This window comes from Thalassophryne amazonica, chromosome 20 (assembly GCF_902500255.1).
Source record: "Thalassophryne amazonica chromosome 20, fThaAma1.1, whole genome shotgun sequence".
NCBI classification, from domain to species: Eukaryota; Metazoa; Chordata; class Actinopteri; order Batrachoidiformes; family Batrachoididae; genus Thalassophryne; species Thalassophryne amazonica.
In genome coordinates this window covers 37,164,220-37,191,216 of record NC_047122.1, presented here as the reverse complement: position 1 = coordinate 37,191,216, position 26,997 = coordinate 37,164,220, and the positions used below count along the sequence as shown (strand labels likewise).

The 26,997-nt window shown below is 44.6% G+C and overlaps 1 protein-coding gene and 1 long non-coding RNA gene across 2 annotated transcripts in view; one reads left to right on the top strand and one right to left on the bottom strand.

Moving 5' to 3' along the window:
- Positions 1-26,710, top strand: part of efna3a (ephrin-A3a) — a 170,918-nt gene extending 144,208 nt beyond the window's left edge. The window contains exons 4-5 of the mRNA XM_034160757.1: positions 1,320-1,391; positions 24,380-26,710. Of these exons, the coding sequence (XP_034016648.1) occupies positions 1,320-1,391; positions 24,380-24,498 (191 nt within the window). The 3' untranslated portion in view covers positions 24,499-26,710. The remainder of the gene's footprint in view (positions 1-1,319; positions 1,392-24,379) is intronic.
- LOC117501797 lies at positions 126-26,566 on the bottom strand. Its single transcript, XR_004558089.1, has 3 exons — positions 26,461-26,566; positions 7,834-7,838; positions 126-189 (listed from the first exon to the last, which is right to left on the bottom strand). It is a non-coding gene; the product is annotated as an uncharacterized LOC117501797 (long non-coding RNA).
- Positions 26,711-26,997: the final 287 nt, after the last annotated feature.

The window sequence follows — 26,997 nt, the reverse complement described above, 5'->3', positions numbered from 1 at the left end:
CAGTGCTTGAAAAGTGATGGCTTAATGTTGTCTATGTCAGTGCTATTACAGTAAAGCACTGTGTGTGTGTGTGTGTGTGTGTGTGTGTGTGTGTGTGTGTGTGTGTGTGTGTGTGTGTGTGTGTGTGTGTGTGTGTGTGTGTGTGTGTGTGTGTGTGTGTGTGTGTGTGTGTGTGTGTGTGTGTGTGTGCTCAAATGGTATAAAAGATGCTAAAAAAAAAAAATCAAATCAGCTGCAGGATCCAGCCATTCTTCTTGCTGACTCTCTCCACCCCCCCTCTCTGTCTGTCTACCTCACTGTCTGTCTCTGCTTCCCTTTCTTTTTCCCTTCTTTTTGATGCCTGCTGCTGTACCGTGTGTGTTATTTTTACCCCGGCAGCCTGCTCCCTCTCCCCTGCAGGCCTTTGATCAGAGAGCCCAGTGCTGAAAGCCTCCCCCTCTTCTCTAACCTTGTCAGCACTAATACATCCCACACTCAGGCTGGTGTCAGCCCCTGTGTACACATCACCTTAACATGCCACATGCACACATACATGCATGCACGCACATGCATGTATGTGCGTGCATGCATGTGTGCTTGCATGCGAACTCACATGTGCATGCATACACGCAATGACTGCATGCATACATTTGTGTGTGTTTCTGCATCTTACCACGAGCACGTGTTTCCCTGCAAACGAAAGCAACTCCATCATAAATGTTTTTTTTTTTTTGCATGTGCATGAGCAGTCGGTTTACAGTCTACAGCCCTTACCTTGCAAGGTCATTGTAACAGCTCACAATCAAAAAGCATGCATCGCCTCTGTCACCTCATCGTTCCCTGTATATACCCTGAGCCGTGCCCAACTTTCAGATAAGAAAGAAACTTGAATATTCATGCAATTTGCTTTTGATCAGTGAAAATTGAAACCATAAAAAGAAGCTGCACAAATTCTCCAACTGTTCCGTTCGGATAACTTGTAGCGCATTATGTGTCGGAATGGTATGCTCACACAGACACATGCACACGCGCACCCAAAGCGCCACATGCAAATCTTTCATTCATGGATAATTCAGCAAAGCAGGCTGAATGTAAATCCCTGTCTAGACAAACAGCCAGTGTAATAATGCTTTCTGTCCCCTGGTTGCCAAATGTTTTAATCTTCAGTCCAAGATTTCAAGCAGAAATTATTAAATGGTTCAGTAAATCTCTTTAGAATTTGATGGTATCTAAAAATGCACAGTAATTTCTCTTCTGGATTCTGATTTTTCCCTCCCGTCTTCTTCATTTTCAACTCTTTCTCCACGTCCACCTTTGCATATATGTGGCGTGTTGCTCAGTCTCCCAAGCAGATGACGACTCCAGTCAGACGTCCCCCGACTACACAGTCAGGCCGAACATACACAACATTGGTGAGTGATGTCACTTTGGTGTTTGATTTGTCCCAAAAAACAAATGACAGCCAACTGCCAAACACAGATCAACACATGGCTGTAGCTGAAAAGTTAATAAATAAAAATTACACAATCGATCGATGACAATCGATGGTGCACGGTTTAAAATGCATAGTGCACGTGCATTTGGAGCACATCCAACTCCACTTGTTGATTTATATGATCAAACTGACTGTAAACTGGAGTGTAGTGAGCAAATGTGTTGTACTGACAGTAACCTGGATGTTGTTTTCAATGAGGAGATGATGGAAAATTACGCCTCCATTGGCTGTGAGCATGAAAGCGCATCATGATGGAACTTGCCATGATAGGTTAATTAGATATTGTTTTTATTGGATATTGTTTTATCTTTAACGATGAGAAATGACAAGCAGTTAAAGACGGACTGTTGAAGTGCAGAGAGTCGCACTGGTGTAATCGGGTAACTAAGTACCTTCGACTGTTCCCTTGTTTTAACTCGGGGTCGCCACAGCAGATCCGAGGTGGATTTGCATCCTGATCTGGCACAAATTTTCCGCCGGATACCCTTCCTGATGCAACTCCATATTACATGGAATAATTTGTGCTATGTTACAAAGAGAAATGAAGCTGTGGTGTCACAAAAATGTGATGTTTTAAGCAACTATCAGAGCCAGAGCTTCCTGTTTTAATGTTGTGCAAAATGTATAAACTGGAAAGACTTTGTCAAATACGAGGTCTATTAGAAAAGTATCCGACCTTATTATTTTTTTCAAAAACCATATGGATTTGAATCACATGTGATTGCGTCAGCCAAGCTTGAACCTTTGTGCGCATGCGTGAGTTTTTTCACGCCTGTCGGTTGCGTCATTCGCTTGTGAGCAGGCTTTGAGTGAGGAGTGGTCCACCCCTCTCGTCGTTTTTTTCATTGTTTAGGAATGGCTCAGAGACTGCCGCTTTGCTTGATCAAAATTTTTTCAGAAACTGTGAGGGACATCAAAGTGGACACCATTCGAGAAATTCAGATGGTTTTTGGTGAAAATTGTATGGGCTTCAAAGAGATTACAGAGTGTTACTGTCGCTTTAAGGATGGCCCAGAGCGGCTGTGGGACGTGCCGCGCTCCGAAGCCGCCATCGACAGGCTGAGCGACCATTTCATTTCTAAACGGATGGCTGTATGGATCCGTGACCATTGTGTGCCATTTCTCTGGTTATCACAAGAGCTGGACATCAACCATTTTCCGGCAGATTTCACTTTTAACAAGAGATTTTGTCATGGAAAGCCGAGCGGAGGCTTCGCGCGTCACGATGGATTCGCTACAGGAACGAGACAAAACCACCTCTGTTTTGGTCTCACAGAACGGCTTTGAGATGGCATTCAGACAGCTGTCGGTGGTTTTTCCATCGAGTGATTATCCGAGAAATTGTGGATGTGCCTGGACATGCCAGAACATGTCCTGTGAGGCTTCATCACAGCGTTGCTTTGCGCCATGCGGCACCGCTGCAACGCGCGAAGCCTCCTCTCCTCTTTCCATGACAAAAACTCCTGCAAAAACAGCTGTCTGAACGCCATGTTCTGGGCCGTCCTTAAAGCGACAGTAACACTCCATAATCTCTTTGAAGCCCATACAATTTTCACCAAAAACCATCTGAATTTCTCGAATGGTGTCCACTTTGATGTCCCTCACAGTTTCTGAAAAGATTTTGATCAAGCAAAGCGGCAGTCTCTGAGCCATTCCTAAACAATGAAAAAAACGACGAGAGGGGTGGACCACTCCTCACTCAAAGCCTGCTCACAAGCGAATGACGCAACCGACAGGCGTGAAAAAACTCACGCATGTGCACAAAGGTTCAAGCTTGGCTGATGCAATCACACCTGATTTAAATCCATATGGTTTTTGAAAAAAATAATAAGGTCTGATACTTTTCTAATAGACCTCATAAGTGGTTAGTTGGGATAAGGTTGAAACTTTGAGTTAGATTTTTATGACATCACTGTGAAATAAATATTGTGGCATAAATAAAGGCCCTGTAGGAAATGTTTTGTTTTTCTTGTAGAACAAAATGGTGTAGTTTCATAAAAAACATCAAAAATGTTGTATGTCCAGCCCTTATTTGACTTTTTGCATGTTTTTTCCAAAAATAGTTGAAAATGACCAATTTTGGGTGATGCAATATTTTGAACACCCACATAAATCCTGTTGCAGCTTGCAAATTACTTACTATTAACCTTAGAATAAGAGGTTATGTTGTGTTCTTTTGAATAAGTATCAGTTTCAGTGGTTGCAGTAAGTAATGATGTCATACCAGCCAGTTTCATCAACAGATGTTGTGTGACATTTTTTCTTCTTTTTTTGGGGGGGAAATTTTGAGCTTCTTGGTAACAATTTGGCTTTTGATTCTTCCTGTTGAGTTGATATAATGATAAACCTGCAACTATTATACATCAATCTCTCTGTATTTTGTTGGGAACATGCAGTACCCAATACATAAATTTACTCTAACATTAGATAAGTAAAATTTACACTTTTACTAACCCTACTTCTAGCGGTTTTCCATTTGTGAAAAAAATACATACTGTTTCTAATAAAAAAAAAAAACACTTACATTCACTTAATTTTGAATGTAGATTTGCCAAAATAGAATCCATTATACCCATTTGTATGAGCTACAAACTGTTTACATTATTTTGGCCTAAACCCTTTTCCAAAATGAGATCAAGCTTTTTTACAACAAAATTTTGTATTCATTTTTACAAATTTTTCATGTATTGTCGTGATCATTGCAATCTCTCCTGCCAGATTTTACATAAATGATTTCATTTTCAGATTCCCAAGAAAATTTGACCCTAAACTGATATATTTTCAGTCCAGCTAAAAAAAAGTTGATTTTTTTTCTTTTTTTTTTTTTTTACCTCAAATGTCACTAAAATCTAACTCAGTCCTTCGAACCTTATTATAGGGACACTCAGATGAGAAGTATCACTTGCATTGGGAGGGAGTGTCAATTTCAACAGTTTGGCCATGTGCTGATTTCCTGGATACCTCATCGTTGAGGACCGCAGTGGCTGGAAAAGGCCAACGGGATGCCCACGTTGCACCAGGCTACGATAGATAGATGATTGCTTTTGAGAGGTGGGGATGGACTAGTCTGTCTGGGTGGTTGCCAGTGGTGGGCACAGTTCCGCTAAATGCTAATTAGCAATGCTAACTTTTTTGTTAGCGGATTTGCTTTTCAGTTAACTTCGAAAACCATAGCTTCTGATAAATTTAATTCTGCTAACTTTTAGTCTGCTAACATTTTTTTGTTGGCATAGTGAGTTAAGGAGAATGGTCAAAAACATTTGTAACCCCTAAAATCATACATGTTAGTTCCTGTCGGTTACGTGTTTTGCAGCAGTCAGGCAGCTGTGAAGCAAAATGCAAAGAACACTGAGTCAAAATGCATAGACCACTGCCATCTACTGGATGGGAGTGTGAATAGCGACCAACTATCACACTGTCGCTATTTGTTGCACTGAACTAAAACTAAAAGATATCTGCGATATTTTTCACTTTGTAAAAATGACAGAGTTGATGTTAATGTCGATAAAGTGTCCGGAATTAGTTTGGTTTATAAATCAAGCCATGAGTCAAAACTGCTTTGCTTTTGATGTTTACTGCCACATGTCTGTGCGGTTCCATGTTAAAAGTAAATGACTCTTCCGTACAGCAGTGGGCAGGATGCACAAAGACAGAAGCTCTGACTCGTTGTTTTTGTTGGGTTTGTGATCGCCTTTGATTTTACTCAAAAGCGTTGGTGGTGCTTAAATTTAAAACTGGCTTGTCAGTAGCTGACAGTGCACTGGAGTCATTACTAAAAGTTATCAATTAGCTGTAGCTTCTGCTAAAATTTTTAGTGGTTTATCGGGTTAGCGTTATAAAAGTTAAACTTTTCTATTAGCGTTATCAAGGATAACTTTTTGGTCAGCTGTGCCCACCACTGGTGGTTGCCAACCGGGACCCAATGCAGTTTTGTGGTGTCACAGATGCAGAGCTCTGTGACACCAACACATGCTCCCAGACTCGACTTGACTTGTGTGTAGAATAAATCTCATTTATTTGAGCTTGCGACAAAAGGAAGTGAAAACGAAAGTGTTGCATTTATATTTGTGTTGAGCATAAATGTCAGCGCCTTTATGAAGGTGACAAAATGCACAAACCGCATGTGGTTGAACAGCAAACCTTTACTTTATAGCCCACATGGTACTGTTTTCTGCAGTAGCATATTATGGGTTGGGCCAATGGGACATTAGTGATTTAACAGTATAATCCTGTGTGTACTGGATACTGCGTTTACAACCACGTAAAGGCATTCAACCCCATGTTACACGTGGTGACTTCTGTTGTGCAGTATTGCAAAGACAGAGCAGTTTTGTGTGTGTGTGTGTGTGTGTGTGTGTGTGTGTGTGTGTGTGTGTGTGTGTGTGTGTGTGTGTGTGTGTGTGTGTGTGTGTGTGTGTGTGTGTGTGTGTGTGTGTGTGTGTGTGTGTGTGTGTGTATTTGCATTTATTCTGCAGCAAAATCCATGAGGTCAGAAGAGGTCCCATAAGGAACAAAAGGTCTGTGTTTACCTAAAGAGTACAACATCAGTCAGCAAGCCCATTGTGCAGCTGAGTTGTTACATAAATCTGCTATTTTTCTTCCTATTCTTCCATCACCATTTCAAACAAAAGCTGCTCGGCAGGGCTCATTTAACATCGTTGTTTCTGAAGGCATTCCGTGACACTGCCTAAGAGAGTGTGACCCGGCCGAGATGGAAAGTGAGACTAGCGGAGTCGGACTGAAAGAGCTCATCAGTACCTTCAGAGAGAGTGGGAGGAAAAGAAACCGAAATGGAGAGTGTCAGACAAATAAAAGACAAGAAAAAGGCAGTGAAAGAGAGAAAGTGCTGATGGTGAGAAGCATAGATAAAGCTGAGATTAAAATAAATTAAGTGGTGGAAGGAAAAAAAGGGGGTGCAGAAAGAAAGGCTCAGTGGTGGACGAATCGCTCAGCGGTAACTCCGGCTCGAGCTTACGTAGGGTTTAATAAAATACATGCACGCTGGCAGGGAATCAGAAAAAACATGTATCGCCTCTGGCACTGTGATGCTGAACATATTGGGAGGAATAACAAAATCAGGACGCGCATATTTATGCACCCGCATGCACACACTTAAACACAATCCATCGGCGTGATGGCCTCACTGACCACTGGACACCCACTCACCAACGCAGCCTCGGGACCAGACCGGCCTACGGAACCGGCTCCACGTCAAAACCACCACTTTCTGTTTTTCTGCTAATGGCGTTGTTACTAACTGCAGCACCTTCTCTGGATTCACCAACATGTTCATTCAGGCCCTCTATGATTTGTGTTTCTGTGCTTTTGCAGTAGACCTCTGCTGCTGCTGCTGTGAATGCTCCAAACAGCAAAGATTAGTTCCGGCAGAGTGCGTCTCATCATAAACTGACATGTTGTTGCTTATTGCCACTAATGTGCTACAAGAATTCAGCATCAATCTCGCTGCTTCTTGCTTGAATTAATCATAGCCTTCCTGCTTCTCACTGCAGACCCACTTAGTAAACTCTGTGCATTCTTCCATCTGTGACATACTCGCCCTTAAAGTCTCTCCTCCTGTACTGAGTGTCTACTCCAGTGGTGGAGGGTTAAAGGCTGAATGATAAATTAGGTGGTGGAGCAAAGAATGCAGCTGGAAACATTTTAATATGTAGCAGTTGGGACAGGCATCCTCGGATTCTTCTGGTCTTAATGTCTCATTATGTGTGCAGATTTTCTTAAAATCTGTCGCATATACGCTCAAGTGAAGCACGTCGGAACAGCGCTGACCTTTTAATGAGGCTCATATCGGTGGGTTTTGTGCAGGTCATTAATGTCATTTCACTTGAATGTTCCTCAAACAAAATGTTCCGGGAACATTCTTGCACTCTGCCTCCAAGAATCTGCAACCTTTGGGTTGCAGTACATGATGGTAATGAATGTATGTGTGTGTGCAGTGGTATCAAGGCTTTGCTTTGCAATGGACAACCAACAACCCAGGCGAATTTCATCTGCATTGTTACATTGACAGCGTATTTTAGCCAAGCAAGCCCGTTCAAGCAGTAATGACGGGTCTTAACAGATGATGGTGTTCAGTTCAATTCAAGCACCAAATCATAACATAAGTCACCTTGAGGCACTCGAAAGAACAGTGGTAGACCTTCTGAGGTCTGCTGGCAAACTTGTGCAACGTCAGGGCACAATGTGAACAGGCCGTGCAGCCTGCTGCCTTATCGTTCACCCTCGTCACACAAACCAAACCCACACCCTGAGACCACATGGTATGAGCTGGTAGATAGGACTTAACAAGTTCTGCAAGATAAGTAAGCACAAGAACATAGTGGGTCTTATGAGTCAGCAACAGAACCTTATAATCTGGTCTTAAAGGAAGCCAGTTAAAGTGCATATCTCAGTCCGGTCAATGCTATGTTTAAATTTCAATTCAATTCAATCTATTTTCATTTGTATAGCACCAAGAGAGTGACAAGGAAAAACTCTGATGATTTGATGAAGAAACCTCAAGCAGACCAAACTCCAAGGGGTGACACGTCTACTGACACCATTTACAAAACAATTCACAAAACAAATACAACCCCTGGCAATAATTATGGAATCACCGGCCTCGGAGGATGTTCATTCAGTTGTTTAATTCTGTAGAAAAAAAGCAGATCACAGACATGACACAAAACTAAAGTCATTTCAAATGGCAACTTTCTGGCTTAAAGAAACACTATAAGAAATCAGGAAAAAAAATTGTGGCAGTCAGTAACAGTTACTTTTTTAGACCAAGCAGAGGGAAAAAAATATGGACTCACTCAATTCTGAGGAATAAATTATGGAATCACTCTGTACATTTTCATCCCCAAAACTAACACCTGCATCAAATCAGATCTGCTCATTAATCTGCATCTAAAAAGGAGTGATCATACCTTGGAGAGCTGTTGCACCAAGTGGACTGACATGAATCATGGCTCCAACACGAGAGATGTCAATTGAAACAAAGGAGAGGATTATCAAACTCTTAAAAGAGAGTAAATCATCGCGCAATGTTGCAAAAGATGTTGGTTGTTCACAGTCAGCTGTGTCTAAACTCTGAACCAAATACAAACATGGGAAGGTTGTTAAAGGCAAACATACTGGTAGACCAAGGAAGACACCAAAGTGTCAATACAGAAAACTTAAAGCAATATGTCGAATCAAAAATGCACAAAAAAACAAATGAGGAACGAATGGGAGGAAACTGGAGTCAACATCTGTGACCGAACTGTAAGAAACCACCTAAAGAAAATGGGATTTACATACAGAAAAGCTAAACGAAAGCCATCATTAACACCTAAACAGAAAAAACAAGGTTACAATGGGCTAAGGAAAAGCAATCGTGGACTGTGGATGACTGGATGAAAGTCATATTCAGTGATGAATCTCGAATCTGCATTGGGCAAGGTGATGATGCTGGAACTTTTGTTTGGTGCCGTTCCAATGAGATTTATAAAGATGACTGCCTGAAGAGAACATGTAAATTTCCACAGTCATTGATGGGTCAATGTCATGGCCTGCAAATAGTCCGGATCTTAATCCAATTGAAAATCTTTGGTGGAAGTTGAAGAAAATGGTCCATGACAAGGCTCCAATCTGCAAAGCTGATCTGGCAACAACAATCAGAGAAAGTTGGAGCCAGACTGATGAAGAGTACTGTTTGTCACTTATTACGTCCATGCCTCAGAGACTGCAAGCTGTTATAAAAGCCAGAGGTGGTGCAACAAAATACTAGTGATGTGTTGGAGCGTTTTTTTGTTTTTCATGATTCCATAATTTTTTCCTCAGAATTGAGTGATTCCATATTTTTTTCCCTCTGCTTGGTCTAAAAAAGTAACCGTTACTGACTGCCACAATTTTTTTTTCCTGATTTCTTATAGTGTTTCTTAAAGCCAGAAAGTAGCCATTTGAAATGACTTTAGTTTTGTGTCATGTCTGTGATCTGCTTTTTTTCTACAAAATTAAACAACTGAAGGAACATCCTCCGAGGCCGGTGATTCCATAATTTTTGCCAGGGGTTGTATAAAGGAAACTGCTAGTGCACAGAACAGGAGGGTTACAGAAACAGACACCACACCCATCTTTGGATGGAGGCGCACCTCAAACAGAGAGAAAAAAACAGCATCAGGCAGCAGAAAGACAAAAAATACAGTGTAATTTGTCAGCATTAAGCAACAAGAAAAACGGAAGAAATACTAAGGTGATTGCCAGCCACTAGCCCTAAGCTTCACTAAAAGACCCAGAATTTAGATAAAGTTGAGGCCGCGGCACGCTCTCTTTAATAATAAATTAACTTAAAAGGATAGAAAGTGTAGTACCATACTATGCCAGTATGCTAGCCATACGACAGGGAAGCAGGGTTTTAAAAAGTAATAGTTTGGACCATGTATCATGCTTAGTTATCATGTTACAGGGTAACATATGTTACATGTCATAGAATCCAATGGACGTTGACCTTGTTTGACCTTTACTTTGGAGACCAAACATTCAACACAATCAAAACGATTCCATTTATTAATCCTATTAGCTCAGTCAATAATTTGCATCACTTTTTACCAAAATTGAAGGAACTTTAACTTTTGACCCCTGTACAAACTGACACTGACCTTTGTCACCATTTTTGCTGTTTTTACCACATAACTCCTGATCATTCACTCATAGATAGTCCAAACTATACCTTTTTGGAATATTTACAATCAGACAAATAATGTGGTGTAGTTTTCAATATGATCTGAGCATTTTTAATTTTGACCCCTGTGTAATGCTTCAATTGACCCCGACCTGGCAACCGATTGAAAATTAAGTGGCCAGTCAGTTTTTTCAAAAGAGTAATGTCTAAGGAGTATTTGTGCCAACTTTGGTGTTTGTATCACCATTTACATGATTGTTTCAGTTATCTGCCCCACTATTATGCCCCCAAAGACCAGAATTGGCAAACACTGAGTGAGATAAACAGTAAGGACCTTGAGTCTGAGTTGTTCAAGGTCAAATGTCATTTGACCAGTAGAAATATACTGTGTGACTTCAGATTAGTGTTTAATTGTAACCAGCGGTTTGTCTTTATCCAAATAGCCATTCTAAACATCATCTATGATATAACAATTTGGCCACATCAACTATAAACGTTTGACACTGGCCTTGACTTTGACTTTGATCTCTGCCCAAACATGGGCAGAGATCAATCATTAGTGATTGATCTCTGCTCTCTTCCACAGCATGTCTTTTTCCTGATTCTCTCCCCTCAGCCCCAACCAGTCCCAGCAGAAGACTGCCCCTCCCTGAACCTGGTTCTGCTGGAGGTTTCTTCCTGTTAAAAGGGAGTTTTTCCTTCCCACTGTCGCCAAGTGCTTGCTCACAGGGGGTCGTTTTGACCGTTGGGGTTTTTCTGTAATTATTGTATGGCTTTGCCTTACAATATAAAGTGCCTTGGGGCAACTGTTTGTTGTGATTTGCCATTATATAAATAAAATTGATTTGATTTGACTTTTAATTTTTCATGAACTCAAACTGCTTTGTCATTGTGTGAGCACACAGGCCCAAAAACAACAGGCCGGGTCGGTAATAAAGTCCAGTACAGGCCTGAAAGAAAGACATTGCACTTCACATACCAATGCACATGAGTCAGCGCATGAGACTGGTGCGGCTGTAGGAGTGTCACAGTCAAAAAGTTGCATAATTTGCAAAGATTCTTCTTTTTTATATTAAAACAACAGCTCTGGCCCTTTAAAGCAATCTCAACCGTGATGGTGAAAATGCGCCACCACCTTCACAGCCTGCCATGTTGTGGTGTTGCTGTTGAGGGGACTTCTTCAGCCTACGGAACCATTCTTCAGACTCTGCCTGATGGTTCCGACACCATTTTTGGTTTCCCGTGTTTGGAAACTGTGCCCTGTTTGCTCAGCTTTGATTATCCTATTCCATCAAATCGACTGTATCATATGATCCTACTGTGATTTCATGTGTTGTACTTTGATAACGTGTTCTGATCCGAGGCATCCGCCACATTTAACTTCCAAGGACGGTCTCTTCAGATCGAAGATGTCCATAACGTCTGATTTCTAAATCTGCAAAATTTTCCTACCACCCACAGACAAGTCTGACACATCGCAGAAACTTCATCTTGATGTGGAATTTGTTACGTGCAGGTGTTTTTGTACGTGTAAAGGGCGAGCTGCTTCTTCTGGATACCGTTTCTTCACTGGTTGCACCCTGTGCCTTCACACACAGAGTTTTCTGTTTCAGTTCATCACGTGCATTGCTGAAGTCAGACGCTTTGTGTTTTACTTAGAACGGCTATGACGCAGACGACGTCCACAGACATCCTGGACAAACCAGCGTGGTCAGATGATTTTATCCTCAGACAGATGTGGTAGCAAAATTCTGTACATTCATCATAGACATCAGCTGTCATGGATTCATTGTCTTGACCTGATATCTCTTACCAGTTCCTTTGTCTGACTTTGTAGTCATTAGTCTTTACATTTTTTTAATTTTGTACTGAAACAGCCCTTTGAAACATCTCGCTATTGTGATGCCTTTGTCATTAAACAGAAAAGTCTGTGATGATTTAATTAAATTTTTATGCACTGACACGTTTCCCAGGACGCCACTGTAATGATATTTTAATGGAAGCGTGTGCAAATTGTGAATGATTTGGTGCACAAAATGTGAAATAGCTGCAGCTCATATGAAAGTGACTTTTGTTCATCCTTAAACTGATTTTAAGCAGTTAAACTAAAATACGTGGCATGGATATTTGACATTCTGAGGCTGAAAATGATTTTTTTCGCATGACCTTTTGTTGAAGCATCCACCACACCATAGAACTGCCTTTGGTCCTGGATTGCAACCACTCTGGCAAACAAGCAGTCCATCCCCTCATCCCAAATGTAACCATCTTTCTTCTGCAGTCAGGTCAAATATGGGCATCCAACTGCTGAGGTACTCAATACTGAGGCCCCTGCATGTTGGTTCATGCCCAGAGAAATGTTCCACCTGGCCAAAATGTCATAGCTGAGGTTCCCTCACAATGCACATGATACCCCTCATCTGAGTCTCTTTAAATAATTCTTTGTCTGATGCAAAGCCATTCCAGTGCTATCCAAGGATCCTCCAAAGAGACCAAGTACCAAATAGATTCAGTCATTGCCTTAGTTAGTTAGTGCCCAAGGCTCACAACCATACAAGAAGGCAGGAAGCACCAAGACCCAAAAGACTTGGACATTCCTGCTTCAGCAAACATATTAGCATCTCCAAACACCTCTGTCCATCGATCTGTAGTTTTCTCTGGGCCCCTCCCCAATCGGACCGGGAGTGACATGTTTAGCCGCATGTTCTCCTTGAATTGCTGGCTGTCTGAGTGGTGTCCAAAAAATGAGGTGGGCTTCATAGATAATTGGCAAAGCTTCTGGGGAAAACCTGGTCTTGTTAGGAGAGACGGCATCCATCCCACTTTGGATGGAGCAGCTCTCATTTCTAGAAATCTGGCCAATTTTCTTAAATCCTCCAAACCGTGACTATCCAGGGTTGGGACCAGGAAGCAGAGTTGTAGTCTTACACACCTCTCTGCAGCTTCTCTCCCCCTGCCATCCCCTCATTACCCCATCCCCGTAGAGACGGTGCCTGCTCCCAGACTACCAATAACCAGCAAAAATCTATCTAAGCATAAAAATTCAAAAAGAAAAAATAATATAGCACCTTCAACTGCACCACAGACTAAAACAGTTAAATGTGGTCTATTAAACATTAGGTCTCTCTCTTCTAAGTCCCTGTTGGTAAATGATATAATAATTGATCAACATATTGATTTATTCTGCCTAACAGAAACCTGGTTACAGCAGGATGAATATGTTAGTTTAAATGAGTCAACACCCCCGAGTCACACTAACTGTCAGAATGCTCGTAGCACGGGCCGGGGCGGAGGATTAGCAGCAATCTTCCATTCCAGCTTATTAATTAATCAAAAACCCAGATAGAGCTTTAATTCATTTGAAAGCTTGTCTCTTAGTCTTGTCCATCCAAATTGGAAGTCCCAAAAACCAGTTTTATTTGTTATTATCTATCGTCCACCTGGTCGTTACTGTGAGTTTCTCTGTGAATTTTCAGACCTTTTGTCTGACTTAGTGCTTAGCTCAGATAAGATAATTATAGTGGGCGATTTTAACATCCACACAGATGCTGAGAATGACAGCCTCAACACTGCATTTAATCTATTATTAGACTCTATTGGCTTTGCTCAAAAAGTAAATGAGTCCACCCACCACTTTAATCATATCTTAGATCTTGTTCTGACTTATGGTATGGAAATAGAAGACTTAACAGTATTCCCTGAAAACTCCCTTCTGTCTGATCATTTCTTAATAACATTTACATTTACTCTGATGGACTACCCAGCAGTGGGGAATAAGTTTCATTACACTAGAAGTCTTTCAGAAAGCGCTGTAACTAGGTTTAAGGATATGATTCCTTCTTTATGTTCTCTAATGCCATATAACAACACAGTGCAGAGTAGCTACCTAAACTCTGTAAGGGAGATAGAGTATCTCGTCAATAGTTTTACATCCTCATTGAAGACAACTTTGGATGCTGTAGCTCCTCTGAAAAAGAGAGCTTTAAATCAGAAGTGTCTGACTCCGTGGTATAACTCACAAACTCGTAGCTTAAAGCAGATAACCCGTAAGTTGGAGAGGAAATGGCGTCTCACTAATTTAGAAGATCTTCACTTAGCCTGGAAAAAGAGTCTGTTGCTCTATAAAAAAGCCCTCCGGAAAGCTAGGACATCTTTCTACTCATCACTAATTGAAGAAAATAAGAACAACCCCAGGTTTCTTTTCAGCACTGTAGCCAGGCTGACAAAGAGTCAGAGCTCTATTGAGCTGAGTATTCCATTAACTTTAACTAGTAATGACTTCATGACTTTCTTTGCTAACAAAATTTTAACTATTAGAGAAAAAATTACTCATAACCATCCCAAAGACGTATCGTTATCTTTGGCTGCTTTCAGTGATGCCGGTATTTGGTTAGACTCTTTCTCTCCGATTGTTCTGTCTGAGTTATTTTCATTAGTTACTTCATCCAAACCATCAACATGTTTATTAGACCCCATTCCTACCAGGCTGCTCAAGGAAGCCCTACCATTATTTAATGCTTCGATCTTAAATATGATCAATCTATCTTTGTTAGTTGGCTATGTACCACAGGCTTTTAAGGTGGCAGTAATTAAACCATTACTTAAAAAGCCATCACTTGACCCAGCTATCTTAGCTAATTATAGGCCAATCTCCAACCTTCCTTTTCTCTCAAAAATTCTTGAAAGGGTAGTTGTAAAACAGCTAACTGATCATCTGCAGAGGAATGGTCTATTTGAAGAGTTTCAGTCAGGTTTTAGAATTCATCATAGTACAGAAACAGCATTAGTGAAGGTTACAAATGATCTTCTTATGGCCTCGGACAGTGGACTCATCTCTGTGCTTGTTCTGTTAGACCTCAGTGCTGCTTTTGATACTGTTGACCATAAAATTTTATTACAGAGATTAGAGCATGCCATAGGTATTAAAGGCACTGCGCTGCGGTGGTTTGAATCATATTTGTCTAATAGATTACAATTTGTTCATGTAAATGGGGAATCTTCTTCACAGACTAAAGTTAATTATGGAGTTCCACAAGGTTCTGTGCTAGGACCAATTTTATTCACTTTATACATGCTTCCCTTAGGCAGTATTATTAGACGGTATTGCTTAAATTTTCATTGTTACGCAGATGATACCCAGCTTTATCTATCCATTAAGCCAGAGGACACACACCAATTAGCTAAACTGCAGGATTGTCTTACAGACATAAAGACATGGATGACCTCTAATTTCCTGCTTTTAAACTCAGATAAAACTGAAGTTATTGTACTTGGCCCCACAAATCTTAGAAACATGGTGTCTAACCAGATCCTTACTCTGGATGGCATTACCCTGACCTCTAGTAATACTGTGAGAAATCTTGGAGTCATTTTTGATCAGGATATGTCATTCAAAGCGCATATTAAACAAATATGTAGGACTGCTTTTTTGCATTTACGCAATATCTCTAAAATCAGAAAGGTCTTGTCTCAGAGTGATGCTGAAAAACTAATTCATGCATTTATTTCCTCTAGGCTGGACTATTGTAATTCATTATTATCAGGTTGTCCTAAAAGTTCCCTAAAAAGCCTTCAGTTAATTCAAAATGCTGCAGCTAGAGTACTGACGGGGACTAGAAGGAGAGAGCATATCTCACCCATATTGGCCTCTCTTCATTGGCTTCCTGTTAATTCTAGAATAGAATTTAAAATTCTTCTTCTTACTTAGAAGGTTTTGAATAATCAGGTCCCATCTTATCTTAGGGACCTCGTAGTACCATATCACCCCAATAGAGCGCTTCGCTCTCAGACTGCAGGCTTACTTGTAGTTCCTAGGGTTTGTAAGAGTAGAATGGGAGGCAGAGCCTTCAGCTTTCAGGCTCCTCTCCTGTGGAACCAGCTCCCAATTCAGATCAGGGAGACAGACTGTTGTGTGGGCCGCTGAAGAGGAGGTACTGCTGGCCCACCACCACCAGAGGGCGCCCTGCCTGGAGTGCGGGCTCCAGGCACCAGAGGGCGCTGCCGCCTTATGGGAGTAGCCTGGGTGACAGCTGTCACCCATCACCAGACACAGCTGTTCCACTCAGCACAGAGGTATATCAGGAGGACGGCGTCTCCACCTCAGTGCCGAGATATCGCCTAAGACTGAGGTAATATTCTCTGCATTTACATTCTGAACAACCAGCTAAACTTGTTAAACCTTTTCAGGACTGTTGACTACTGGTAGCTTCATTGCTTGGATAAGTACTCACCTTCCTGCTGTACATTGACAAGAGGTGGAGGCGGCTTCTCCCCTCTCCGTTACTGGGTGCGGTCGCATCCACACCTGTGTGTTGTTGCTCTCTCCCGCCAGCAGTACCGGATCCGACGAGCGGAGGCAGTGGCCACCTGGGAATTCGGGACTTGGCGGTTCCAGTATTTCCAGGGTTCGGTGGCAGAGGAGATCTGGGTGGTTCCGGTTCGACTGAGACGGACGTCTCCTACCTTCGGGCCTGCCCACACGACACCAGCGGATTCGACCCCAAATTGTGATTGTTGTATTTATTGTGCTCGTTTCACAATAGTAAACCTTGTTATTCACCTTCCTCCATTGTCCGTTCATTGCGCCCCCTGTTGTGGGTCCGTGTTCCTACACTTTCACAACAGGATATCTCGGCCAGCGTCATGGACCCCGAGAGGCGTCAACCGGCTGTTGAACGGCCAATGGAAGACCAAGGCGCGTCGGAGGCTTCGGGAGGGGTAATCGTGAGTTGCAGCGGATCCTCACCGCTTTCACCTCTCGGATCGATTTAATGACCGAGCAGCACGTTCTCCTAAACCGCAGGGTGGAGGCTCTCGCCGCACAAGTGGAGGCGCGCCCTTCGGGCGCCGCTGCGGCTCTCCCTCCCGAGGACCCTGCGCGTGAAAGTGACGTTCCACTGGTCGTTCAACGGTCCCTTCCTCCGTCCCCAGAAGCATACATAAGCCCTCCAGAGCCGTACGGAGGCTGTGTGGAGACGTGCGCGGATTTTCTGATGCAGTGTTCGCTCGTCTTCGCACAGCGTCCCGTGATGTACGCGACTGATGCTAGCAAAGTAGCTTATGTGATAAATCTGCTTCGCGGGGAGGCACGCGCTTGGGCTACAGCGCTCTGGGAGCAGAACTCACGGCTCCTTCATACATACGATGGGTTTGTACGGGAGCTCAGAACGGTGTTCGATCATCCCAACAGAGGAGAGTCCGCTTCAACCGCACTCCTGTCAATAAGACAGGGGCGTCGGAGCGCAGCTGCTTATGCAGTCGCCTTCCGCATCGCGGCGGCGAGATCCGGCTGGAATAGCACTGCCCTCCGCGCTGCCTTTGTAAACGGACTGTCACTGGTCCTAAAAGAGCACCTGGTGGCTAAGGACGAACCGCGGGATTTAGATGGGCTCATCGATCTAGTCATACGACTCGACAACCGGTTAGAAGAACGCCGTCGGGAACGAGGCGAAGGGCGTGGCCAGGCACGCGTCGTCCCTCTCCCTTCCGGGTCCGATCGAGCTCCGCCCTCCCCACGCTCCTCTGTTCCTGCGCTCCGTGCGCCTATGGCTCCCCCTGCTGACGAAGCTATGGACACGAGCAGGGCAACATTTAGGGCACCTGGAGAAAGGAGGCGGGCCCACGGAGCTTGTTATGTTTGTGGCTCGAGTGAGCATCTCGCAAACGACTGCCCCGAGCGGTTAAACTCCAACGCCCGCCCCTAGAGACTGGGCCAGGGGTGGGCCAAAACATTCACGTGGGACACACCCACATTGCTACACGACTCCCAGTTACAATCCTGTTTGAGGATTCAACCCTGAAGGCCCCAGCACTGGTGGACACGGGCTCTGAGGGGAATCTGCTTGACAGTAGATGGGCCAGGGAGATAGGGCTCCCTCTGGTGGCTCTTACCTCGCCTGTGCAGGTTCGGGCACTAGATGGCTCCCTACTCCCACCAATCACGCATAAGACACCTCCAGTAACTCTGGTGGTGTCAGGTAACCACCGGGAGGTGATCGAGTTCTTTGTGACTCAGGCCACCTCCCGTGTGGTTTTGGGGTTTCCATGGATGCTAAAGCACAATCCCCGGATCGATTGGCCGTCCGGGGTAGTGGTTCAGTGGAGTGAAACCTGCCATCGGGAGTGTCTAGGTTCCTCGGTTCCTCCCGGCTCCCAAGCTAAGGAGGAGGTCCGAGTCCCGCCCAATCTGAAGGCGGTGCCGGCGGAGTACCATGACCTCGCTGACGTGTTCAGCAAGGATCTGGCTCTCACGCTTCCTCCTCACCGCCCGTATGATTGTGTCATTGATTTGGTTCCAGGCAGTGAGTTCCCGTCCAGTAGACTGTACAACCTCTCACGGCCGGAGCGTGAATCAATGGAGACCTACATCCGGGACTCATTAGCTGCCGGGTTGATCCGGAATTCCACCTCTCCGATGGGTGCTGGTTTCTTTTTTGTGGGTAAAAAGGATGGCGGGCTTCATCCATGCATTGATTATAGGGGGTTGAACGAAATCACGGTTCGCAATCGATACCCGTTGCCCCTGTTGGATTCAGTGTTCACCCCCTTGCATGGAGCCAATATCTTCACCAAACTTGATCTTAGGAATGCGTATCATTTGGTTCGGATCCGGAAGGGAGACGAATGGAAGACGGCATTTAACACCCCGTTGGGCCATTTTGAGTACCTGGTCATGCCGTTCGGTCTCACTAATGCTCCCGCGACCTTCCAAGCGTTGGTAAATGATGTCCTGCGGGACTTCCTGCACCGGTTCGTCTTCGTGTATCTGGACGATATACTCATCTTTTCCCCGGATCCTGAGACTCATGTCCGGCATGTCCGTCAGGTTCTGCAGGGGTTGTTGGAGAACCGCCTGTTTGTGAAGGGCGAGAAGTGTGAATTCCACCGCACTTCTTTGTCCTTCTTGGGGTTCATCATCTCCTCTAACTCCGTCGCCCCTGATCCGGCCAAGGTTGCGGCGGTGAGAGATTGGCCCCAACCTACAAGCCGTAGGAAGCTGCAACAGTTCCTCGGTTTTGCTAATTTCTACAGGAGGTTCATTAAGGGCTATAGTCAGGTAGTTAGCCCCCTGACAGCCCTGACCTCACCAAAAGTCCCCTTCACCTGGTCGGATCGGTGCGAAGCCGCGTTCAAGGAGTTGAAACGGCGCTTCTCGTCTGCACCAGTTCTGGTGCAGCCCGATCCTAGCCGCCAGTTAGTGGTTGAAGTGGATGCCTCGGACTCAGGGATAGGAGCGGTGCTCTCCCAGAGCGGGAAGACCGATAAGGTCCTTCACCCGTGTGCCTATTTTTCTCGCAGGTTGACCCCCGCTGAACGGAACTATGACGTCGGCAATCGGGAACTCCTTGCTGTGAAAGAGGCCCTTGAAGAGTGGAGACATCTGTTGGAGGGAACAGCCGTGCCATTCACGGTTTTCACTGACCATCGGAACCTGGAGTATATCAGGACCGCCAAGCGGCTGAAACCCAGGCAAGCCCGCTGGTCACTGTTCTTTGGCCGTTTTGACTTCCGGATTACCTACCGTCCCGGGACCAAGAATCAGAGGTCGGATGCATTGTCCCGGGTGCATGAAGATGAAGTCAAAACGGAACCGTCGGATCCCCCGGATCCCATCATCCCGGAGTCCGCTATCGTGGCCGCCCTCACCTGGGACGTGGAGAAGACCGTCCGGGAGGCCCTGACCCGTGTCCCGGACCCCGGAAACGGACCAAAGAACAGACTATACGTCCCACCAGAGGCTAGGGCTGCAGTCCTGGACTTCTGTCACGGTTCGAAGCTCTCCTGTCACCCAGGGGTGCGTAGGACCGTGACAGTCGTCCGGCAACGCTTCTGGTGGGCATCCCTGGAGGCCGACGTCCGGGACTACGTCCAGGCCTGTACCACCTGCGCCAGGGGCAAGGCCGACCACAGAAAGACCTCAGGGCAGCTACAGCCACTGCCCGTGCCTCATCGCCCCTGGTCCCACATCGGTCTGGACTTCGTCACGGGTCTCCCGCCGTCCCAGGGAAACACCGTCGTCTTCACGATAGTGGACTGTTTCTCCAAGGCGGCCCACTTCGTGGCCCTCCCGAAGCTCCCAACGGCCCAGGAAACAGCGGACCTCCTGGTCCACCACGTCGTCCGTCTGCATGGCATACCATCAGACATCGTCTCCGATCGCGGTCCCCAGTTCACCTCACATGTCTGGAGGAGCTTCTGCCGGGAACTGGGGGCCACGGTCAGCCTCTCGTCTGGGTACCACCCCCAGACCAACGGGCAGGCAGAGCGGGCGAATCAGGAACTGGAGCAGACACTTCGCTGTGTGACAGCCGCGCACCCGACGGCCTGGAGTACCCACCTGGCCTGGATCGAGTACGCCCACAACAGCCAAGTGTCATCAGCCACCGGCCTCTCCCCGTTTGAGGTGTGCTTGGGGTATCAGCCCCCCTTGTTTCCGGTGGTTGAGGGAGAGGTCGGTGTGCCCTCGGTCCAGGCCCACCTACGGAAGTGCCGTCGGGTGTGGCGTGCCGCCCGCTCTGCCTTGTTGCAGGCCCGGACGAGGGCGAAGAAACATGCAGACCGGCGGCGAGCCCCGGCCCCCAAGTATCGTCCTGGGCAGGAGGTCTGGTTGTCCACCAAGGACATTCCTCTACAGGTTGACTCACCGAAACTCCAAGAACGGTACATCGGACCATATAAGATCCTCAAGGTCATCAACCCCGCCGCAGTGAGGCTCCAGCTTCCGGCCTCACTGCGGATCCATCCAGTTTTTCATGTTTCCCGGATCAAGCCCCTTCACACCTCACCCCTCTGCACCCCGGGTCCGGCGCCGCCTCCTGCCCGGATCATCGACGGAGCACCGGCTTGGACTGTCCGCCGGCTCCTTGATGTCCGTCGGATGGGCCGGGGTTTTCAGTATCTGGTGGACTGGGAGGGGTACGGACCCGAGGAGCGCTCCTGGGTGAAGAAGGGCTTCATCCTGGACCCGGCCCTCCTGGCCGACTTCTACCGTCGCCATCCGGACAAGCCCGGTCGTGCGCCAGGAGGCGCCCGTTGAGGGGGGGGTCCTGTTGTGTGGGCCGCTGAAGAGGAGGTACTGCTGGCCCACCACCACCAGAGGGCGCCCTGCCTGGAGTGCGGGCTCCAGGCACCAGAGGGCGCTGCCGCCTTATGGGAGTAGCCTGGGTGACAGCTGTCACCCATCACCAGACACAGCTGTTCCACTCAGCACAGAGGTATATCAGGAGGACGGCGTCTCCACCTCAGTGCCAAGATATCGCCTAAGACTGAGGTAATATTCTCTGCATTTACATTCTGAACAACCAGCTAAACTTGTTAAACCTTTTCAGGACTGTTGACTACTGGTAGCTTCATTGCTTGGATAAGTACTCACCTTCCTGCTGTACATTGACAAGAGGTGGAGGCGGCTTCTCCCCTCTCCGTTACTGGGTGCGGTCGCATCCACACCTGTGTGTTGTTGCTCTCTCCCACCAGCAGTACCGGATCCGACGAGCGGAGGCAGTGGCCACCTGGGAATTCAGGACTTGGCGGTTCCAGTATTTCCAGGGTTCGGTGGCAGAGGAGATCTGGGTGGTTCTGGTTCGACTGAGACGGACGTCTCCTACCTTCGGGCCTGCCCACACGACACCAGCGGATTCGACCCCAAATTGTGATTGTTGTATTTATTGTGCTCGTTTCACAATAGTAAACCTTGTTATTCACCTTCCTCCATTGTCCGTTCATTGCGCCCCCTGTTGTGGGTCCGTGTTCCTACACTTTCACAACACAGACACCCTCTCTACTTTTAAGATTAGGCTTAAAACTTTCCTTTTTGCTAAAGCTTATAGTTAGGGCTGGATCAGGTGACCCTGAACCATCCCTTAGTTATGCTGCTATAGACGTAGACTGCTGGGGGGTTCCCATGATGCACTGTTTCTTTCTCTTTTTGCTCTGTATGCACCACTCTGCATTTAATCATTAGTGATCGATCTCTGCTCCCCTCCACAGCATGTCTTTTTCCTGGTTCTCTCCCTCAGCCCCAACCAGTCCCAGCAGAAGACTGCCCCTCCCTGAGCCTGGTTCTGCTGGAGGTTTCTTCCTGTTAAAAGGGAGTTTTTCCTTCCCACTGTAGCCAAGTGCTTGCTCACAGGGGGTCGTTTTGACCGTTGGGGTTTTACATAATTATTGTATGGCCTTGCCTTACAATATAAAGCGCCTTGGGGCAACTGTTTGTTGTGATTTGGCGCTATATAAAAAAATTGATTGATTGATTGATTGATTGATTGATTGACCTCATGAGCTCTTCCCAGGCATCTCTCGATTCCAGAGATTGGGAACCAAGAGACATGGACATCACTGCCAATATAAGTGAATGTATCTACTTTTGCCATATACAGCAAAACTTCTGATGGTCAAGTCCAGGAAGTGAATCTTACTCTTGATTCAGAACAGTCGATAACCCAGACACTTCGATTCCTCACTCAGTTTCTGAAGTTCTGCAAACAGGGTGTCCATTGATTCCACAAAGATCACAGCATCATCGGCAAAGTTGAAGTCTGTACACATTTCCTTGCCAACAAGAGCACATAAATTACAGGTTTCCTGAACCTGAACCAACAACCACTTCTTGCTAGCATGGAACAGTGTAGGAACGAGCATACATCCCTGATGAACACCAGATTCTACTGCGCAGCACTCACAGTTCCTATCTGTAGGCCATCTCTAGTGTCCACAAAGTTATTGGGAATCTTGTGAATCCTTAGGATGCCCCAGAGAGCAGCTTGGTCAATCAAATCAACACAGGCTGCAAAGAAGCACTGTTGGTAACATTTTTAATATGGCCTTCGGGTAGACTTTGCATCCGTCTGTCTGTTTGTCCGTCTGTCTCAGCATAAATCCAGTCCTCTTACTGCCAGAGTCTTCAAATTGACAGGAAACATTCTTGGGACACAGACCTTGGACAAGTTCAAAGATGGCTAACCTTGGCCTATTTTAAGAGGTATTTCAAGAGGTTAAAAAGTCACATTCTGTTTCAGTCTGTTCCGTTTTTTTTTTTTCTAGAGCGGCACAGTGATGTTGGGGGCAGGTCTCTCTAAAAATGCTTCATTTATATGTTTAAATTACACATTTCTTATATTTTCTGTACAAGCGAGCAGGAAATAAACACTTCAAAAACTCAAAATGCTGTTTTTGGAACCTAACACCTCTGAAGTGAATTACAAGACATTTAGGGGACATTAGCATGGTGACATCACATGCTGGTAGCTAGCTACAAACTCTGTTTCGTTTTTGTGTAAATATAACGTCTTTGTCATATATTATGTAAAAGCTAGCAAGAAATAAACACTTCTAAAACTGAAAACACTGTTTTTGTAACCTGATAACACCTCTAGAGTGATTTACAAGACATTTTGCAGACATCAGCGTGCACACTATGCGAACTCAAAGCTAACTTCCGCTCTTGTCAAAAGCTCATAAACGTAAATACTGTTTATGACTGATTGATTGTTTGATAGAGGGGCTTTATTGAACATATACAAATTGTAAGTAAGACAATAGGATCTTAATAATTAATGTTAATAACTATATATATTATATATACACACTTTGCATTGGAATACCAATTAAACGACAGCAAATTCTAAAGACAACAATATGGCTGAGGATATTTCAGCATTGCATTATATTTGTATTTATTGTGGGCAAGTGTTAAAAACATAAATGAAAGCTATTCGTTTTTTCTATGTTTCACTGATTTTATTGGTTTTGTTTGGTTTATTTTAGTATGTAATAACATTCTAGATATTATGGGGAACATTATGTAGAGACAGAGTACAATGACTCAGTGTAATACACTTTTTTCTTTTTTTTACTAAAGCCTACAAAATGTGTTCTTGCGGCTTTTCCCCTCTCTTTGTCCTCAGGCTAATGTTCTGTTGCGCCAAATCAATGGCAAAGCTGTAGTAATTTGGTTTGATTGAAATCCCTCTAGGATAAAAACATCATTAGTGTGTAAAGAGGCTTACGTGGGGAGAGGAAAAAAAAAAGATCAAAAACAGAAGTGTTTTTAATGTTCCATCCCATGGGGAAAACGACCATATGTAGCACTGCTGATGATAATTGGTAGTTTGTTGATAATTGCATCATGTTGCCTTTTTTGCATATGTTAATGAACAATTTGCATGCATCACCCATCGCCTTTGGATTGATGAATTAATAATGTGACTCATTTATCTCATTTTCTCTTTCTGTGTTTTTGCCTCCAGATGAATTTAACCCCGAAGTTCCCAAGCTGGAGAAAAGCGTCAGCGGCAGCAGTCCGTCACGCGATCGCCTTCTTCTCACTGCGGCCATGCTGCTGGCATCCGCCACCCTTTTGTCCTAGCAACCGTTGCCCAAGGGTGATGCATCACGCACAGCCCAACCACCTTGCTCAAAGGGCTTTGTATCCACCAGGATGTCTGTCGTGAACTTTGACAGAAACGCAGTTGAGTAGATGTGCAATAGAAATGCAATCATGACGCAGAAGAAAAACGTGCTTAAAAAAAAAATCCCTTGAACTGATTAGAAAAAAAAGAGAGGAGAGGAGAGGCCTTTTCCACAGTCAGTGTTTATCACACTCCATGTGATGTTGGACGTCATCAACATATAGCCAGTGTTCAAAATGAGATTCGCCTGGAGATGACAGAGATGAACAAATGCCTGAGGAACTGATGAGAAGTTTATGAAAGACTTGAGGGAAAACTCCAAAATAACGGGCATCTCTGTGAATGTTACACATGTCCCAAGTATGCTGATGGATTAATGTAACGACGGGGATTCTGGACCTGACTTCTCCGGGCTTCACGATGTTTGTAACCAGTCAATGGCGTCGACTGTCTTGGACAATGACGAATGTTTTCATACGTGTGATCTGCTGGCAACTTCGTGAGTGTTGTCGTTTCCATTTCCTCCACACGCCCAAAATACCAATAAATTTGTGCTAAGTGAAGAATCATTTCTTAGCGGATAGCAAGTGCCCTTTCAGAACTAGTCATTTGTCTGTGTTTCTCGCCTTCACACTATAACAACCCTCAAATAAAATGCAGGCTCTGGACTAGTAATTTGATGGCACTTAGATGTGGTAGCTGTGTGCTTTGTTCCATTTACCTTCGGCTCTCCGTGTCGATTTCCTGGATGTCAGCCCTTTCTTGTGACAGCGATCATCGGAATCTTTCAGAACGGGACTAAATTATGACGATTAAAGTATCTCTCGGCAGCAAGTTCCCTTTTAAACCTGGACAGCCCCGTTGATTTGCTTTCCACTTCAGAGGCTCCCAACTAGTCAGTACTGATACCCATTACAGCAGTCACAGTCACCACAGAAACGATCCCATACAGTCGCCAAAGCGTGCCAGGTGCCTGAGAAGAATTTATGCTGAGTCTCAAAGTAACGCTGCCGCCATTTTGTTAAAAAAAAAAAAAAAAACGTGAATGTGCAATTAAAACAGAATTTCACTTTTTTTTATATTGTAATACAAATAGGCTGGCAATGTTGTGCTTTATTTCAAAATGTTCATTTATTAATTCGTGTGCATTGTAAGCATTTGCTCAACAAGCTATTGTGCCATTTTTTTTAATGATTTTTTTTAAAACTGTTGTATTTTTACTGCACCATTTTGCTTGTGTAGATTAATAGTCAGATGTACTTCAAAAAAAGATGTTAAAGGTAAACTCCAGAATTTTTCAGCCTGGGCTCTATTTTTTAGATGTGTTGGAGTTCATCTTTTCACTCGGGAGAAAAATGATTTTAATTAGTGCAGTATTTATTTTGCACTCAAACACTGTCACAGACTAAGTGGCTACATAAGCTGATTGTATGTGGCTTCTTCTTGTCACTGAACAGGAAAAATGTCATTATAAGCATCTCTTACCATAGAGGGGACTCCTACACAGGCAAACTAAATGTAAAGAAACTTTTTTAAATAGATGATTTTACAGTTAGCTGCTTACCTTAGCCTTGCTGTCATCCAGCACCGCTGATATCCACTGAGCCATTACAAGTTGATTGCTGATGAGGGCCTTTGAGCCCAGGTTTAAAAATCCCAGAGTTCCGTTGTAAGAGGGTTATTCACACCAAACGTGCTCTCATGTTACAGGTAATCTGATTACTGAAGAGCAACGATGAACATACAGAGAGATGAATGTTGACAGAAGCGCAGCATTCCTAGGGGCACCGTGCTTTTCCAAACATAGGCGTCTGCATTGAAATGTATATTTATGAAATGTACCAGATATGAATGTGCGAGCACATGAGTCTTTTGCCTGTGTTTCCCTGTGAGCAAGCGTGTGTGTGTCTGTGTGGAACATTTTTGTCCGCGATTTGGAGTATGTGGCATTTAGAAATTTGTACCTGTCAAGGAGTGGTTTGTAGGTTCTGAATATGCAAAGTGTGTGTGAGGGAATGTGCTTTTCTTTAACGTTAGTTTATTCCGCTGCAGGAAGCGGACGTGAAGCATTTATCCATGTCAGGCACAGCCACCAACAGATGTGTTTACCTTTGCAAGAATGATAAAGAAAAATTGTAAATTGAACCAAGAATGATTAAAACAATGTCAATTAAAATCTTTTTGCAGATTCTTTTTTGGGTGGAATCATGAATATTTGAGAATTTTCAGCCAAAACACGCAAACTGTGCAGAAGCTATAGCACACTGTTGTCTGCTTGGTCGTTTCAGGTGCAGGTTTGTGATATTAACTCATTGTTCTATATAGAAATAAACGTTTCAAAGGTGTAAAGTTAACAGGGCAGCACAGTCTCATTTGAATCCCTGCGTGATATCACAGGATTTGACCACGTCCGGGGACAGCCTTCCCATTGCTCAACATAAACACAGCATCACTTC